General features: G+C 50.8%; 8 protein-coding genes and 1 pseudogene across 8 annotated transcripts, besides 20 other annotated features; all 9 read left to right on the top strand.

Moving 5' to 3' along the window:
- Nucleotides 1-2,077, top strand: Tc00.1047053507795.10 (membrane associated protein, putative; the record flags this gene model as incomplete). Its single annotated transcript, XM_802697.1, has 1 exon — nt 1-2,077. A coding segment is annotated over one exon (2,077 nt), but the record flags the coding sequence as incomplete, so codon positions are not given.
- Nucleotides 1-5,730: a sequence feature (heterozygous, Esmeraldo-like haplotype).
- Nucleotides 2,192-2,216: a microsatellite.
- Nucleotides 2,322-2,342: a sequence feature (AT_rich).
- Nucleotides 2,561-2,583: a microsatellite.
- Nucleotides 2,713-2,773: a sequence feature (T-rich).
- Tc00.1047053507795.20 (hypothetical protein, conserved) lies at nt 3,159-4,748 on the top strand (the record flags this gene model as incomplete). The annotated part of the gene is made up of 1 exon (XM_802698.1): nt 3,159-4,748. One exon carries the CDS (start codon nt 3,159-3,161, stop codon nt 4,746-4,748), a length of 1,590 nt encoding a protein of 529 aa, XP_807791.1.
- Nucleotides 4,859-4,883: a microsatellite.
- Tc00.1047053507795.30 (small GTP-binding protein, putative) lies at nt 4,917-5,468 on the top strand (the record flags this gene model as incomplete). Its single annotated transcript, XM_802699.1, has 1 exon — nt 4,917-5,468. One exon carries the CDS (start codon nt 4,917-4,919, stop codon nt 5,466-5,468), a length of 552 nt encoding a protein of 183 aa, XP_807792.1.
- Nucleotides 5,731-6,169: a sequence feature (haploid, non-Esmeraldo-like haplotype).
- Nucleotides 5,794-5,826: a microsatellite.
- Tc00.1047053507795.40 (hypothetical protein, conserved) lies at nt 5,857-6,162 on the top strand (the record flags this gene model as incomplete). The annotated part of the gene is made up of 1 exon (XM_802700.1): nt 5,857-6,162. One exon carries the CDS (start codon nt 5,857-5,859, stop codon nt 6,160-6,162), a length of 306 nt encoding a protein of 101 aa, XP_807793.1.
- Nucleotides 6,170-6,974: a sequence feature (heterozygous, non-Esmeraldo-like haplotype).
- Nucleotides 6,311-6,331: a sequence feature (AT_rich).
- Nucleotides 6,416-6,457: a microsatellite.
- Nucleotides 6,485-6,508: a microsatellite.
- Nucleotides 6,536-6,558: a microsatellite.
- On the top strand, nt 6,592-7,374 carry Tc00.1047053507795.50 (syntaxin, putative; the record flags this gene model as incomplete). The annotated part of the gene is made up of 1 exon (XM_802701.1): nt 6,592-7,374. One exon carries the CDS (start codon nt 6,592-6,594, stop codon nt 7,372-7,374), a length of 783 nt encoding a protein of 260 aa, XP_807794.1.
- Nucleotides 6,975-7,049: a sequence feature (haploid, non-Esmeraldo-like haplotype).
- Nucleotides 7,050-14,084: a sequence feature (heterozygous, Esmeraldo-like haplotype).
- Nucleotides 7,514-7,552: a microsatellite.
- Nucleotides 7,647-7,763: a sequence feature (A-rich).
- Nucleotides 7,787-8,956, top strand: Tc00.1047053507795.60 (annotated as a pseudogene).
- Nucleotides 9,003-9,025: a microsatellite.
- Nucleotides 9,301-11,340, top strand: Tc00.1047053507795.80 (hypothetical protein, conserved; the record flags this gene model as incomplete). The annotated part of the gene is made up of 1 exon (XM_802702.1): nt 9,301-11,340. One exon carries the CDS (start codon nt 9,301-9,303, stop codon nt 11,338-11,340), a length of 2,040 nt encoding a protein of 679 aa, XP_807795.1.
- Nucleotides 11,399-11,425: a microsatellite.
- On the top strand, nt 11,539-12,390 carry Tc00.1047053507795.90 (hypothetical protein, conserved; the record flags this gene model as incomplete). Its single annotated transcript, XM_802703.1, has 1 exon — nt 11,539-12,390. One exon carries the CDS (start codon nt 11,539-11,541, stop codon nt 12,388-12,390), a length of 852 nt encoding a protein of 283 aa, XP_807796.1.
- Nucleotides 12,559-12,583: a microsatellite.
- Tc00.1047053507795.100 (mitochondrial ribosomal protein L3, putative) lies at nt 12,595-14,016 on the top strand (the record flags this gene model as incomplete). The annotated part of the gene is made up of 1 exon (XM_802704.1): nt 12,595-14,016. The coding sequence occupies one exon, from the start codon at nt 12,595-12,597 to the stop codon at nt 14,014-14,016; it is 1,422 nt and encodes a 473-aa protein (XP_807797.1).

Below are 14,084 nucleotides of genomic sequence, written 5' to 3' on the forward strand. Positions count from 1 at the left end.
GAGTAGCGGCATAGTGCTGCTCACCTTTCGCCTCATGAGTAGTTGTTCTCAGCACGTCCGCTCCATTGCCGGGCGAACATTTTTTTTTATGAGTCAGTCGTATTTCAAGTGGAACCGATCTCTTGCACGAATGAAGTCACTCACTGCCAACGCGTTGGTGTCTGTGGCGGAGTCAAAGACGCGTGATCTTCGCCTGGCAGGACGTTTCATTGAGTTTCAGTTTGATGATTTGTTTGAGAAGGCCCATCGAGAGGAGGAATACTTTAGGGCACCGTCGCAGGACTACGACACACGGTACGAGAGCGACTCTAACCAGAGCTGCGGGAACTCCGGCGTGACGTACCGTTACGACGTGGATCCCTTGTTTCTCTCCGTGCAGCGCCGTCTCTCCGTCTCACAGTACCTGCTGGAGAGAGAAAAGAAGGAGCAGGGTAAGAACAAGCACGCTGGTGAAGAAATTACAGGAACTTGTCAGGGCACTGATAAAACTCCGCCACGGTTCCATGAAGAGTTCACCGCCATGTCCGAGACAGCGCTCAGTCTCTTTCGCGACGTTTTACGTTTGCAGATGGAAGACTCGATGCGATTTAAGGAGGCCAAGGTGTTTGCTTATTTTGAGGTGGTGCGGAACTTTCTTCGACAAAATGCTCTTCGAGAGGTTCTGAATTGGCTTCACCGCCTTCACAACACACACAAAGCCAACAGTGATATGGCGGAGGCAGGGTTGGTGTTATTTTTTATTGCCGCATTGTGCTTCCGTGTGACGGAGATGTTTTACGTTCTCAAGGGAAAAGACTCTCGAGGTGCACGTATGCCTTTTGGGCTTTTGACATATGTCTTTTGGCATGACTACGTGCGTGTGTTACCGGAGGTGGATGTTTTGCTACCTGTTGACACGATCTATGCCATTGTGTCTGAACTTTACGTCTGCCCAGATGAGGCCTGCTTTTCCGCTGAGGGGCAAATAAAGTCGTTGAGGGAGGCAGCGGAGCACCTTGAGAAGGACCAGTACTACGAGCTCGCGATTGGTGCGGTTGCCATCGCTGACAAGTATCTCCGCGCCATTGGTGACTACAAGGGGGCGGCGCTAGTGCACACGGCGATGGGCACGTGGTGCACGGCCATTGCCCAGCAAAGCAGGCGGCGAAACCATCGCTACTTTCTCCTGTGGGCCCGTATGGAGCGTGAGGAGCGCCGAAGGACACGGCGGGAGCTGCAGGAAGAAGACATTTTGTTGGGCGAGCGGCCGCGAGGGCTGCCGGCTGGTCGGGCCATTAAACGCGTCTACAAGATGTCACCCGAAACTTCACTGAAGGAATTCAAAGAGTACGCCAAGGAGTTCATTACTTCCCTCCTTCAGGATGCGAATCTCGTTGTTTTAACGGATGATCTCGTGGATACCCTTCCGGCGCCACCAGAGCCAACATCGAAGAAGAAGCGTGTGGCTTCTCTTCATCAACCACCAAACCATTGTTGGGTTACCGTCTGTGAGGTGCACGCGAACGTTGCGAAGGGTGAGCCGGCACCCCCCGACGGCTTTGACAGGTCTGTTCAAATCAAGAAGTTCGAGAGTATTTTGTATGTCCACACAAAGCCGGAAGCCGCCGGACCAAGAACGATTGATGTTATGAATCAGCGCATGTCTATAAACATATATGAGCTGGACCGTGCCTTTCCATCAACGACGAGCGCCATTGATGTTTGTAAAGTGGACACTTCATTTCTGAATGCTTATGAAACGGCAAGAGAGACTTTAAAACAACGTACGGATGCCATTGCACGGGCACCTGCAAACGAAACGCTCATCACGGTACTGCGGGAGGCACTTTCACCAATGGGGATCACACCTCCGGGCGCATATGTGAAGGAAATTATTGCCGTCATGGGCAACAACAGCGATGTTATTGATGCGGTCAAGTTACTTAGCACGACTGCGCGGAAAAAATTGTCGGTGTGCGAAAAGCAAGGCGTACTCGTAACGCGTCCCGAAGAGTACGCACTTGTATTGAAGGCCGTGACGGATATCGAGTGCTGCCTTATTGCCATGGAGGATGCACCCCGTGAGCAAGATGAGTAAGTTAGATAGAGAATAAAAATTACCAAAAAAAGGACGAGACGTGGGTGTCTGCAGTGGGGGGAGTAGGCGGAGAGGAAACAAATGCCATACAGAACCACGGGAGAATGGAAAACCAAAAAAAAAAAAAAAAAAAAAAAAAGGAAGTAGGAAGGGAAGAGAGAAAGGAGAGGGACGAGGAAACCATTGTCATATGAGAGAGAGTGAATGGGAGTGGGTGGGTGCCGGATTGGGTGTATGCACACACATATATATATATATATTATAAGAGTATGTGCCTATTTTCCGGGGTGAAGTTAGTACGTAGAAGAATAAGTATCTGCAGATGTATTTAGGCAAAAAAAAAAAAAAGTCTGGATTGATTGCTTTTTTTTTTTTTTTTTCAAGGACGGAACAAATCTACGAGTGCGAATCTCTTTTTACTTTTCAATTTTTTTTTTTTTTTTTTCTACATTGTTTTTGTGCCCATCTCTCTCTCTCTCTCTCTGTGTGTGTGTGTGTGTGTGTGTACACGTAGCCAGGTTTACTCTCAGGCCGTTGAATTTGTTGGTGTTTGTCTGCATTTGAAGAAGACTCCTCCCCTTTGGGTTTGTTTAATTGAGTTGGTGGATACTGCGCCCTGTTTTGGTTCGTTTATCTTTTTTTTTTTCTCCCCTCTCTTTTCTCTTTTTTTTTTTTTTTTCGTCTTTTTTTTTTCTTGGCGTTTCGGTGCACAGCATGAGGTTGCTGAACCCCAGAAGCAAGAGTCAGAAGGAATGTTGCTCCGGAGTTGCGTCGATTTATTATTTTTTTCTCCACAACCCCCCCCCCCCCCCCCTCTCTCCTTTTTTTTTTTTTTGTTGTTTTGTTTTGTTCTGTACTTTTTGAGTGTTGCCTTCAGCCGCAGTGCTCATCCCCCTGTTTCTGTCCACGTATACTTGTGGGCTGCAGGCATTTGGTGTGCTTTCTTGGCTAAAAAGTTCTTTATTTTTTTTATTTTTTCTTACTGAACTCTTCACACGGGATTGTGACGGCAGAAGAGGAGTAAGGAAACAGCAAGGGAAGAGGATAGTGAAAAGGGGGCTGGTGGAGCAAAGGGGCGGGGATGTCGGCTCCATGCAATTTCAGCGACCAGATCACTGGCGAGGTGGTTGTGCCGTCATCGTGGCGTAAAGAGGCCATATGTATTGATGCAACATGCCAGACTGGGCCGCTCAGCCTGCGTGAAGAGGCGGTGCAGACGACCATAAGTGCGCTGCAAGTAGTCAACAGGCTTGACAAGCAGGTGGGACATGAGAAGAAGACGATTCAAGCTACTTTGGATGGTCTTCAGTACGTGTACGCGGGGGTGGAGTTTGACGAGGAAAAACTTGCCATGTTCTTGGAGGAATCTAAAGTTGATGTGCTGTCAATGTTGTACCGCAACGCAAAGAGTGGAGCATTCAGCAACTATGAGCCCAACTGGTCAGCAAAGGGCACTGAAGTTGTGCCTGTGGCCACACTTTCCTCGGCATATGCCGTGGAGGGTGAGCTGCATGTGCTGTCGCTCAGCTGGAATTCAGCTGGTACACTGCTTGCGGTGGCATATGGCCGCATGGACACAGCGGGATGGTGCTACAGCAGTGGCGTTGTGGGCATCTGGAATTTGGCGCGCCCAGACATGGATGTGAATGCACCGCATCACACATTAGAGATGAATTTGTTTGCCACCTGCGTCGCGTTTCACCCAACTCAGGCGTCTGTTCTTGCAGTGGGTCTGTACAGCGGCGAGGTGATTGTATACTCCGAAGTGGGAAGTGCGATCCCGACGGAGATGTCAACGAGTGGATCGCCGCTCTCGCACAGAGAGCCAGTCTCCTCGTTGCAATGGATCCAAAGTCTGCAGGAGATGCGTGAATCTCACCGATTTATCCTCTGCTCCTCTGCGCAAGACGGCCGCATTTTTTTCTGGACCCCAACAAACAAGCTGTCGCAGCCAATTGCCGCTTTTTCTGTGGAAAACAAAAAAGGTGTCACCGTCGGTGTGCAGTCGGTCAAATTTGCACGTCCTGGTGGGGGAATTGGCGCGGGTGTTCCATCAGGCGACAGCCCGCTTATCATTGGCCTTGAAAATGGAGATGTCGGCCGAGCTCGACCAGGTGTGGTGAGTGTGTTGGTTCCACGCAGCAGCGAAAATTTGGCGTCATTGGATGTGGATTGGCTCAACGGCCACAGGGGGCCGGTGCAGAACGTTGACACATCACCTTTTTTCCACAACTTGTGCCTTACGTGCTCCTCCGATGGCAGCGTCCATTTTTACAACGCGTTGGAGCGTTCTCCGCTGGCGACTCTGGAGCCCTCGGCGGAGACGAAACACTTTCTGTACGCGGCACAATTTAGCCCCTTCCGCCCCAGCGTTCTTGCGGTGGTGTCGCGGAGCTCGTTTCTGCACATTTATGATCTTCAAAAGTCGCAGTTGAAACCTATCGCTTCAATAGAAGCCGGTGTTGATGGCGCGCCGGTGTTATGCTTGGCATTCAATCACGTCTCGCCTGAGTGGCTGGCTACTGGGGATGCACGGGGTTGTGTGCGTCTTTGGCGACTGCCATCTACCCTCATTCAGACGACCGACTTGGAGCGTGCGGCCGTTCGTGGCAGCCACAGCCGGGAAAGTGGAGAGAATGTGGTGCGCTCGCTGTGGGGGTTTGCGCCGTAAATCCACTTTTTGTTTTGTTTATTGGCGCTGTTAGTTTGGTCAAGTTGCGGCGACCGACGCGGGTTATTTCATTCTTTCTTTTCTCTCTCCTGCTTCAGACGCCGGGGCTATTTTTTTTTTTTCTTTTTTTCTTTTGTGTTTGCTTCAAGTGCCAGCACGGATTCGTCCATGGCGTATCTGCGCCTTCAAATAGCCGTTGTTGGCGCACCAGCAGTCGGTAAGTCGGCGTTTGTGCAGATGATACACAGCAATGGCATGACCTTTCCAAGGAACTACCTGATGACGACAGGCTGTGACTTTGTTGTGAAGGAGGTGCAAGTGGACGACGAAAACACGGTTGAAATGCTCATCTTTGACATCGCGGGGCAGAAGGAGTACGAGACAATGGTCGCCACGCACGTGGAGCATGCGGCCGCGTTTATCCTCATGTACGACGTGTCGAATAAAGTGACATTTGAGGCCTGCACGCGGTGGATGAATGCACTGAAGCATGCGAACAGTGGCATGATCGGATTCCTCATAGCAAACAAGATGGACCTTGCCGACAAGGCGGAAGTGACGGAGCGCCAGGGCACAAGCCTCGCGAGCGCCAATCAGATGAAATTTTACAAGTGCTCAGCGTTGCGCGGGGTGGGGGTTCGCGAGCCGATTGAAGATATCGCAAGGCTCTACGTTGACGCGTACCACAAGCGTATTGATCAGCTTTCCCAGATGAAGTAATCTGTCTTCTTATTGCGTTGGTTGGCGATGCGCGGTTTTTGGTGCCCCCACAACTTCAACGTGGATAAAAAATTTATTTATTTAGAAGCACAAGGGTGATGCAAGGATGAACACGGTTGCATTTTACTTTTGTAATCACGCAGACTCTCTGAAGATGGAGAGAGAAGGCAAGCGAGGCAGCAAACAAACGCACTCCCGAAGTACAGGAAAAAAAAAAAACAAAAGAAAAGGAGTGGGGGGAGGAGGATATCTTCTAGCAGCGTCCGCAAAAGGAATTGGAGAACGGTGAATAACAGGGTTGCTATTTTTGTGCGTGACTCTCCCGTTTTTTTTTTTTTTTTCCTTTTCTTTTCTTTTTGTCTTTGAGGTCTGAATGAAGGGCACATGAATGATTGACGACGAGGAAATATGTGAGCTCCTTCTCGCAGAGATCCGTGAGCGTTTCCCGCTGTATGAGTCGGTTATTGAGACGGTCGGCTCTTCGCGTGTGGTGACGTGCAACGCTACGGGTGGCGCCAAGGGCTTTTTGCCGTACCCGGTCGTTGAGCATGACGAGTTCACGTCGAAGAGTCTGCGAGACGTCGTGGATGTTGTGGATGCGTTGCGGCGCAGGGGTTGCGCGGAGGTATTTTTGGTTTTTGTGGACAGCGGCGGCTCCCTGACTTTTTACCGCACGAGCGCAGTGCGTGCGTGATGGGCAGCCAAACCCCCCAGCGCGAGAGACACGAGGGACCGGTGGAGGAGACACGCGAGGCGAGGCGGCACGGGAAAGAGGCGAGGGGTGGAGGAGCAGGCGAAGCGAAAAGTGGGGCGAAAAGGGAGATTGCGGCGGGTGTCACGTCTTTTATTTTTTTTTTTTTTTTCCGATGCAACTTGCCAACGGTGTGCTGAGTTGTGGCGTCTTTATTTTTGATTTGTCGTGACTTCCAGCCAAATTGTCTTCTTGCTTTTTTTTTTTTTTTTTTTTTTTTTTTTTTTTTTTTTTTTTTGTGATGTTGTTTGTTTTTCCCCAACCTAAAAAAAAAAAAAAAAAAAAAAAATTGGAGCTCGGTCACGGGTTTTCTCTTTGCGTGTGTGTGTGTGTGTGTGTATCGGAGGGGTTTAGGGAACAAAAAAGGAGCGAATGGAGGATCCCAGCTGGCGACGGAACTGCGATTTGCTCACAGATGCGCTCCAGTCACTGGAGCGTAGCACCTTGCAGATACGGCGCAGCGCCAACAAACTTACGACGCTGCGAGACATTGCGAGGGAGCGGGAGAGAGTGAAGCAGGTGACAGGCCGCACGAACGCCAAGGAGGTGCACGCCATACAGGATGCACTGGGACTCATGGAGAAGTACATGCGGCTTAACCCCGCTCAGCTGCGGGGCCAGGGCGTCAAGCTCACCACGGAGGCCAAGGTGGCCCTGGAGAAGTACCAGAAGTCTTGCGACGCATTCTACAGAAAATGCATCAGCGTCGAGGAGTCACTGCGCTCCGGTAGAGGTACCACGCGTGTGAAGATGCTATCGGGAACCCCGGCAAGCAGCGATGCCGAAGACGTGGATGAAACTAGTGATTTGCTTCAAAGGGGCGCAGCGGGTACCCTCACCCAGAAGGAAATGTTTGAACGTGACTTGCACGACGAGATCATGGCGGAGCGACGACGTGAAACCTCCGAGATTGCTGACAACGTGAAGGATATCAACGAGATATTCAATCATATTCATCTCATGGTGGAAGAGCAGGGGGACACTCTGGACATCATTGAGGGAAACGTTGGGGTGGCGCAACAGGCTACAAGAAACGCGGCGGACAGCTTGCGGCAGGCCCAGCGGTATCAGGAGAATCCGAGACGTAACAAATTCCTGCTGCTTCTTGTCCTTTTTCTAGCAGTCATAATTTTTATTACAGTGTTATTTCACTGAGTTGGGAGGGTATACATTTTGTCATGGAATTGTATTCAGCGGAATGGCAGGCTGGCGATGGTCCACCGTGTGGCTGCCGCTTGTCGCTTGCGGCGGATGTCTTCTCTTCCTTTTGCCGGGTTTTTTCTCTTCTTCACCCTTTTTTCTTTTTTTTTTTCTTTTTTTTTTTTTTTTTTTTGTCTCTCGTCTCGTGCGACCACGCGGTGGGATCGAAGGGTACGCCGAAAGGAAGGACCACAACAACAACAACGAAGAAAAAGAAGAAGCAGTCGAAAAAAAAAAAAAAAAAAAAAAGGGGAAGCGGAAGAACACGCGTAGAAAAAAAGAAAAAAAAAAGAAAAGAAAAGACTTAAGAACAAAACAAAGAGAAGAGAAAAAAAAAAAAAGAATTAAGCGGTGAGAAGGCGTTGAAATGACGAATGCGGTGGTGACTCCTTGGACAGTGGAGGGGGATGTGGATTACGACAAGCTCATCAAGGAATTTGGAAGCCATCCAATCGACACCGCGCTGCTTGAGCGGCTGGAGCGGGTCATTGGGAAGGAGCCGCACCACTTCCTCCGTCGAGGCATATTCTTTTCCCACCGTGACATGAATCTTTTGCTTGATGTGTATGAGTCGGGGCAGCCGTTTTACCTCTACACAGGGCGAGGCCCGAGCAGCGAATCGATGCACATGGGCCATTTAATTCCTTTTATTTTTACCAAGTGGTTGCAAGATGCGTTTAAAGTACCGCTTGTCATCCAAATGACCGACGATGAAAAGTTTTTTTTCCGCAACATTGACATGGAGCAGATCGAGAAAATGACGACAGAGAATATAAAAGACATTATAGCCATGGGGTTTGATCCGGAACTAACTTTTATATTCCGCGACTTTGATTACATGGGACAAATGTATCGCACCGTGGCGGAAATTGAGCGGGCGTTCACGGCGAGTCAAGTGCGAGGTTGTTTTGGGTTCAAAATGGAGGACAACTGTGGGCGTTGGATGTTTCCAGCGATTCAGGCCGCCCCGTCCTTTTCAGTGCCTTCCCGCACATATTCCCGCCGTCGAAGGGAAACGTGTTTTGCCTGATTCCGCAGGCCATTGATCAGGACCCGTACTTCCGCCTCACACGCGACATTGCCCCGCGCCTGGGTTTTTTAAAACCGGCAGTGATTCACTCAAAGTTTTTTCCCGGTCTCAGCGGCTCTAAGGGGAAGATGAGCTCTTCAACGGGAGCGGCGGTGCTTCTCACGGACACGGAGAAGATGGTGAAGGATAAAATTAACAAACACGCCTTTAGCGGGGGTGGCGCAACAAAGGAGGAGCAGCTTCTTCTTGGGGCGAACGCCGATGTGGACGTGCCTATTCAGTGGATGAGTTTCTTTATGGAGGATGATGAGTCACTTGCACGGATTCGAAAAGATTACATGCTTGGACGCATCATGACGGGGGAAGTAAAGAAGTTGCTGATAGAAATTGTGAGCAACATTGTGAAGCAGCATCAGGAGGCGCGGAAAAAGGTGACCGATGACGACGTGAAGTTTTTCACAAGCATTCGTCCCATGGGGCCAGCAAAACCTAATAATGTTGGTTAAAATGGACCTTCTGCTATCGATTTTCATTCTTTTTTTTTTTTTTTTCTTATATATATATATATACATATATGGTCAAAATGGATAAAGAAGAGACGAAGTTAACTGGTTCCTATTTTTATGCCTTTGTGTTGGCTGACTGACGAGGAAAACAAGGGAGTTTTTTTCTTTTTTCGGCTGTGTTCTTTGGTGTCTTTTGTTGCTTATGTTTTTTCTCTCTCTCTTTCTCTGTGTTTGTGTTGTTGGGCATGCCTGTAACTCCTTGTGCTCTTTTTTTTTTTCTTTGAGAGAAGAAAAGGGTGAGGGTGAGGCGGGAGTGGAGGGAGGGGGGGGCGCGCAGGGTACTTCATGTCGGTATGGCGCAGGTGGCACATGGACGCTGTTACCGAGTGGAGGTCCGCAGCGTGCCCTTGTCTCGTTCGCTTTGCGCATGGGTGGCCGAGGGAGGCAGCACACGCGGGAGGCTCGCCGGCGAAGTTATTTTCTTCGTATTGGGCGAATGTTGCTTCACTGAGCGATCGGGAGCGGGATTTTTTTGTTCAATGCGTGGAGTACATTCGTTACGGCGTGGACATGAGCCCGACGCCATCGGTGGCGCGAACGGTGAATCGCTTGGCGGATGTTGTGGTTGCCGGGTGCGTTGGATCCGGCAAAGCCGCGGAGGGTGTGACGGACACGATATGCGATGTTGTACTGATGCCCGATGGCAGGCCGTGCATGGGGTGGTTCTTGGACGGGTTTGAGTTGTGTCACTACTCGGCTGTTGTAGCGGCGATGGAGGAGCGTTGGCGTGTTTCTGCAGGCTCCTTGTGGGCACTAAAGGAGCGTGGCATTACCGCACAGCTGAATTCGATGACTGCGTGGAACAGGCAGGAGAGTCTTTTCGGCGCATCGGAGGGGTGGACCGCGGAAAGAATGCGTGCCTGCGTCTCGAGACACGTGCGCTTCGCGGATAGGTACACATCCTGCACGGAAAGAAGTATCGACAGGACGCATCGTTTATCCTTGTCATTTTTGTCCTCATCCACGAACACGACTCAGGAGCTTTTTTTATTGGCACTGAAAAACTGCATGACATCCGTAGAGGAACTGAATTCCAAAAACAGCAACGCCACTTATTCGACGCTCTGCCGTTCCTTTGGCTGTTTGTTGACGTTGAATATGCCACAGTTTGTAGAATTTCGTTCCCGTGTGCAAGCGCTTGGTGTGGCACTGTGCGCCCCAAAGTGTGAGGATGCAATATCTCAGGCGTACCAGAGTCTTGTGCGAGATGCATTGGACGTCGTGAATGGAAGAATGCCTGCGCCGCCTGCGTCTTCTGTTTGCTCCGCATTGACTAGCGCCGTACGCAAACTTCTCTGTGACTTAACCGATGTGGAAAAAGCACTGGCATGGTTTCCAAGGGTTGTTGCACTCTGCCTTGTGGCTGTTACTCCGTGTGGAAGAGACGAAGGCATCCGCTCTGCAGTTCTTGCGCTCCCTTCAATCGAGAAGTACCTGGACGCGTGTGAGGCCGCTCTTTTGCAACAACATCTTTCTTTTGAGAAGCCGAGGGATGTAGACGGGGAAGACTCCTCTCGGGGTGATTTGGGTCTGGTGGACAGTACAGCGTTGGATCGTGTACTCTGTGGAGAAGCCTCCGCTCTCATCCTTGGCGATGACGAGGTCGCTGGAACGGGTCCGTTTTGTCCCGACATTAGTGGGGCGTGGATGCCAGGTGTGGGATTCGATTCATCGTTTTATGTGTCGAATCTTCTCGCCGCCTGCGACGCACTTGCAGGCATGCTTGGCGTGACGGAGTCAATTCAATCTGCACAGTCGGAGTCTCAGCGGGCTGTGCATCGGTTTCGACACAAACTTCGAGTACATGTTCTTCGTCGATTTGGATTTGTGAATGCCTCGAAGTTGTGGGGGACTCCGTTTAGTGGCAGGGCGCTGCCTTTTTTAAACGCTCTGTACGTTTCTTTGCGTCCCTCAGAAAACATTGCGGTATTTCGCTTTAGAAATGATGCGCAAATGCCGCACCCTTTTGATGCCGTTGGGGAGCCTTCTCCCCTGTTGCAGTCCTTTGTGACAAAACACCTTGCGGTTCCTGGATCATCTCCCTGCTTCTTTGCGGAGTGTGGCACAGTGCAGGAGCTGAGGGCGTTGGCGGCTGAGACGGAGACGGAGACGAAGAAGACTCTACGGTGCTGCTTTGCACCAAGCGCTTCGGGGAGAATCTTTTCTCTTGAATTTGTCCCGCGTGATCAACTTTTCTCTGATCTGGCGGCTGCCGCAACGATTCGGCTTGAGAAGGCGCCTGAATCTCGATTTGTGGACGTGGCCGCTCATGTGGAGGAGGGTCGAATTGTTGTGCGTTTGATAAATGAGCCTCATTGCTTGTGAAATAGCGGCGGTGTGTGCTTCACCCTTTGTCGACTCTGCTGTGTGCATTGTTTGTGTTTCTCTCTCTCTCTCTCTCTCTCTCCCTATGTATACATGTCATCTGGCCGGGCGGAGGAAGCTGATTTCCGTGCGCTATTTAACTGCGTCTCCCCACCCTTTATTTTTTTGTATTGGAAGAGTCACATCTGTCAAGCAGCAATGCGGGCGCTCAGGCTTTGTGGCAGCCGCTCCTTCACGTTTGTCGTGGGTGCGGCGCAACTCACGGTGGTGCGGGCGTCGTTTCGTCGTTTCTCACGGCAGGAAATCGTTGAGGCCGGAGAGCGGGCCGATGACACTGCCGGCGATGACGCCATGTTAAGCACCGCTCTGCCTGCATCTGCGGAGGACACGTTTGCCGGCGAGTTTGACGAGCTCGAGGCGGCTTCGCAGGAAATACACGACCTCTGCTTTGCGATGATCAGCCACCTGCGGAAGGTCGACCCGGACGAGACGGAAGCTCTTTTCGAGAAACGCTGCGCCCGTCGGTTTCGCGAGACAATTCATGAGAACAAACGGCGATTGCTGCACGGGCACGGGTCGCGGGGCCTTCGCCGCATGAACTGCTACCGAACAAGACGGGAGTATGAGGAGGCGACGCAGCTTTTTTTTCAGTTTGGAGAGAAGCTGTTGCTGCTTCTCACCAAGCCGGTTATGGACCGAATTGTGGAATCTGCTGGAAGGAGCTGCAGGGTGCATCGCTCTGACGGCGTTCACAAGTACCGAATGCCTTTAGAACGAGCGAGTTGGCGCGGTTTTCCATATCGATGGTTTAAGCACGCGCCCTTTGAAGTTCAGCAGCTCCGTGCCGACATGCCGGAGGTGGCGGTGAAAAATACGAGGACGATGCGGGATATTTCCACCCTACGCTCCTTGTTTACGCTCATGGAGCCACAGCACCCCTTTAGGTCTACTCTTGAAAGCCGCCTTTTCGAAATTACGCGAGAGTATGATGCTGTACAGAAACCTCTTAAGAGAGGTGACTTCCCCTCCCTTCCTGCACAGTCATCGTGAGCGATTTGTATACAAAAAATGGCGACGCAGCGTAGTTCTTTTTCTTTCTCTCTCTGTCTCTACATATATATTTGTATGTACATCGTATTTGTGTGGATATTTATACGGTTCCATTCTTTTATTTTTTGGTTTTTTTTTTCTGGCTGTGTGTATATCATTGTGATTCTTTTATTATTATTATTATTATTATTATGCATTTGTAGTATGCGCTCTGTTATGCAAGTGTGGCGATGTAGTGTGCACAACGTACTGACCGCTGCGTTGTGCATGCAGTCTCGGATGCGAACTGGAGGAGGCCCAGGCGATCGACGGATTCGCACTGACTGGTACCGCTGTTATCCGTCACTCATGGAGGAGAGGGAGCGTGATATGTATCACTGCTACTACCCATACCTGTTTGATCATGGGGACAAGATGAGTCTCTATCCCAAAATACCTGATAACCCGAGAATGTGGCAACCCGAGCAGCTGCAGACGACATATGACGCTATTCGAGAGGACAAGTACGATGCCTTTATTCGTCTCCGTGAGAAGTTTCCCGAGTTGTACCAAGATACCCGTGCTTGGGACAATCCCCCACCGTTTGGCGAGTTCAACATGTTTTATTCGGTGAGGTTTGGCATGGTTGGCGTAAAGGCCTTCACATGCAAAGACTACGACGAACTGGGCAACCAATTTGATTGCACCGCATTTTGGTTTCCTGACAACCAGATCGTCCGGCACAGCACACGAAACGGGGATGTAGGGACAGACAGGGTGTATGTTGGGGCAATGAATGTGCCTGTGGAATTCCACAAGCCGCATGTGGCGGCCTTCTACAAGGCAGCTGGCGTGCCTGTGAAGCATGTGTGTGCTGGATTCCCAATCACTCCCGACGCCTACGCTCCTGTGGGCACAAAGTTGGATGTCCGTCACTTCAAGCCAGGCCAGGAAGTGACCATTACATTTCAAAACACGGATTATGGCTTTCGGGGCGTCATGTTTCGTCACGGTTTTGATGGTGGCTACGTGTGGCTAGGCGATTCCAAGTGGCAGCGTCGCCCTGGGTGCATGGGCACAGAGGGGCAGAAGCGTATCTACCCGGGTCACCGCATGGCAGGCCAAACAGGCGCCTCCGCTGAGACATACCAAGGTGTGCCTGTCTGGCGTATCGATTACAAAAACGCTCTTATTTACCTTCCAACGCTCATTGATGCGGATGTTGGCACATATGTGAAGTTTAGCGACACGATCAACACAAAGGGCTACACTCTGTGGAACGAACACCGGGGGCTTCCCGCATTTCCAACTTTCATTCCTTCTGAGGAGGAGGATCTGTCAAAGCTGTCAACGGACGAGTGCCAACTTATGAGCCCCCCGCTGTACATGTACTTCCGGGATGAATTTGCGGCGTCGCAGTTGGTTTCTCAGGCGGATGTGGAAGACGCCAAGAGCGCCAGGCCGACGACAGCAGCTCCAAAGAAAAAGGTGTACGATATGAAAAAATACTTTGAGGCGCGTAAAAAGTACCGGCAGAACCTGCAGAAGGCAAGAAAAGTAAAGCTCATGAGTCTGCGAACCAGGGCGCACGAGAAGCAGGAAGAGGCGCGTCGTGCGAAGATTTTGAAATACAAGCGTGTCAAGTAGAGAGTGTTGGAATCCCTGACGTCTCGGCGACTCTGAGAGGGGAGAGAAAATGCCCACGACACAAACAA

This window comes from Trypanosoma cruzi, genomic scaffold (assembly GCF_000209065.1).
Source record: "Trypanosoma cruzi strain CL Brener 1047053516451 genomic scaffold, whole genome shotgun sequence".
In the NCBI taxonomy this organism is placed as follows: Eukaryota; Euglenozoa; class Kinetoplastea; order Trypanosomatida; family Trypanosomatidae; genus Trypanosoma; species Trypanosoma cruzi.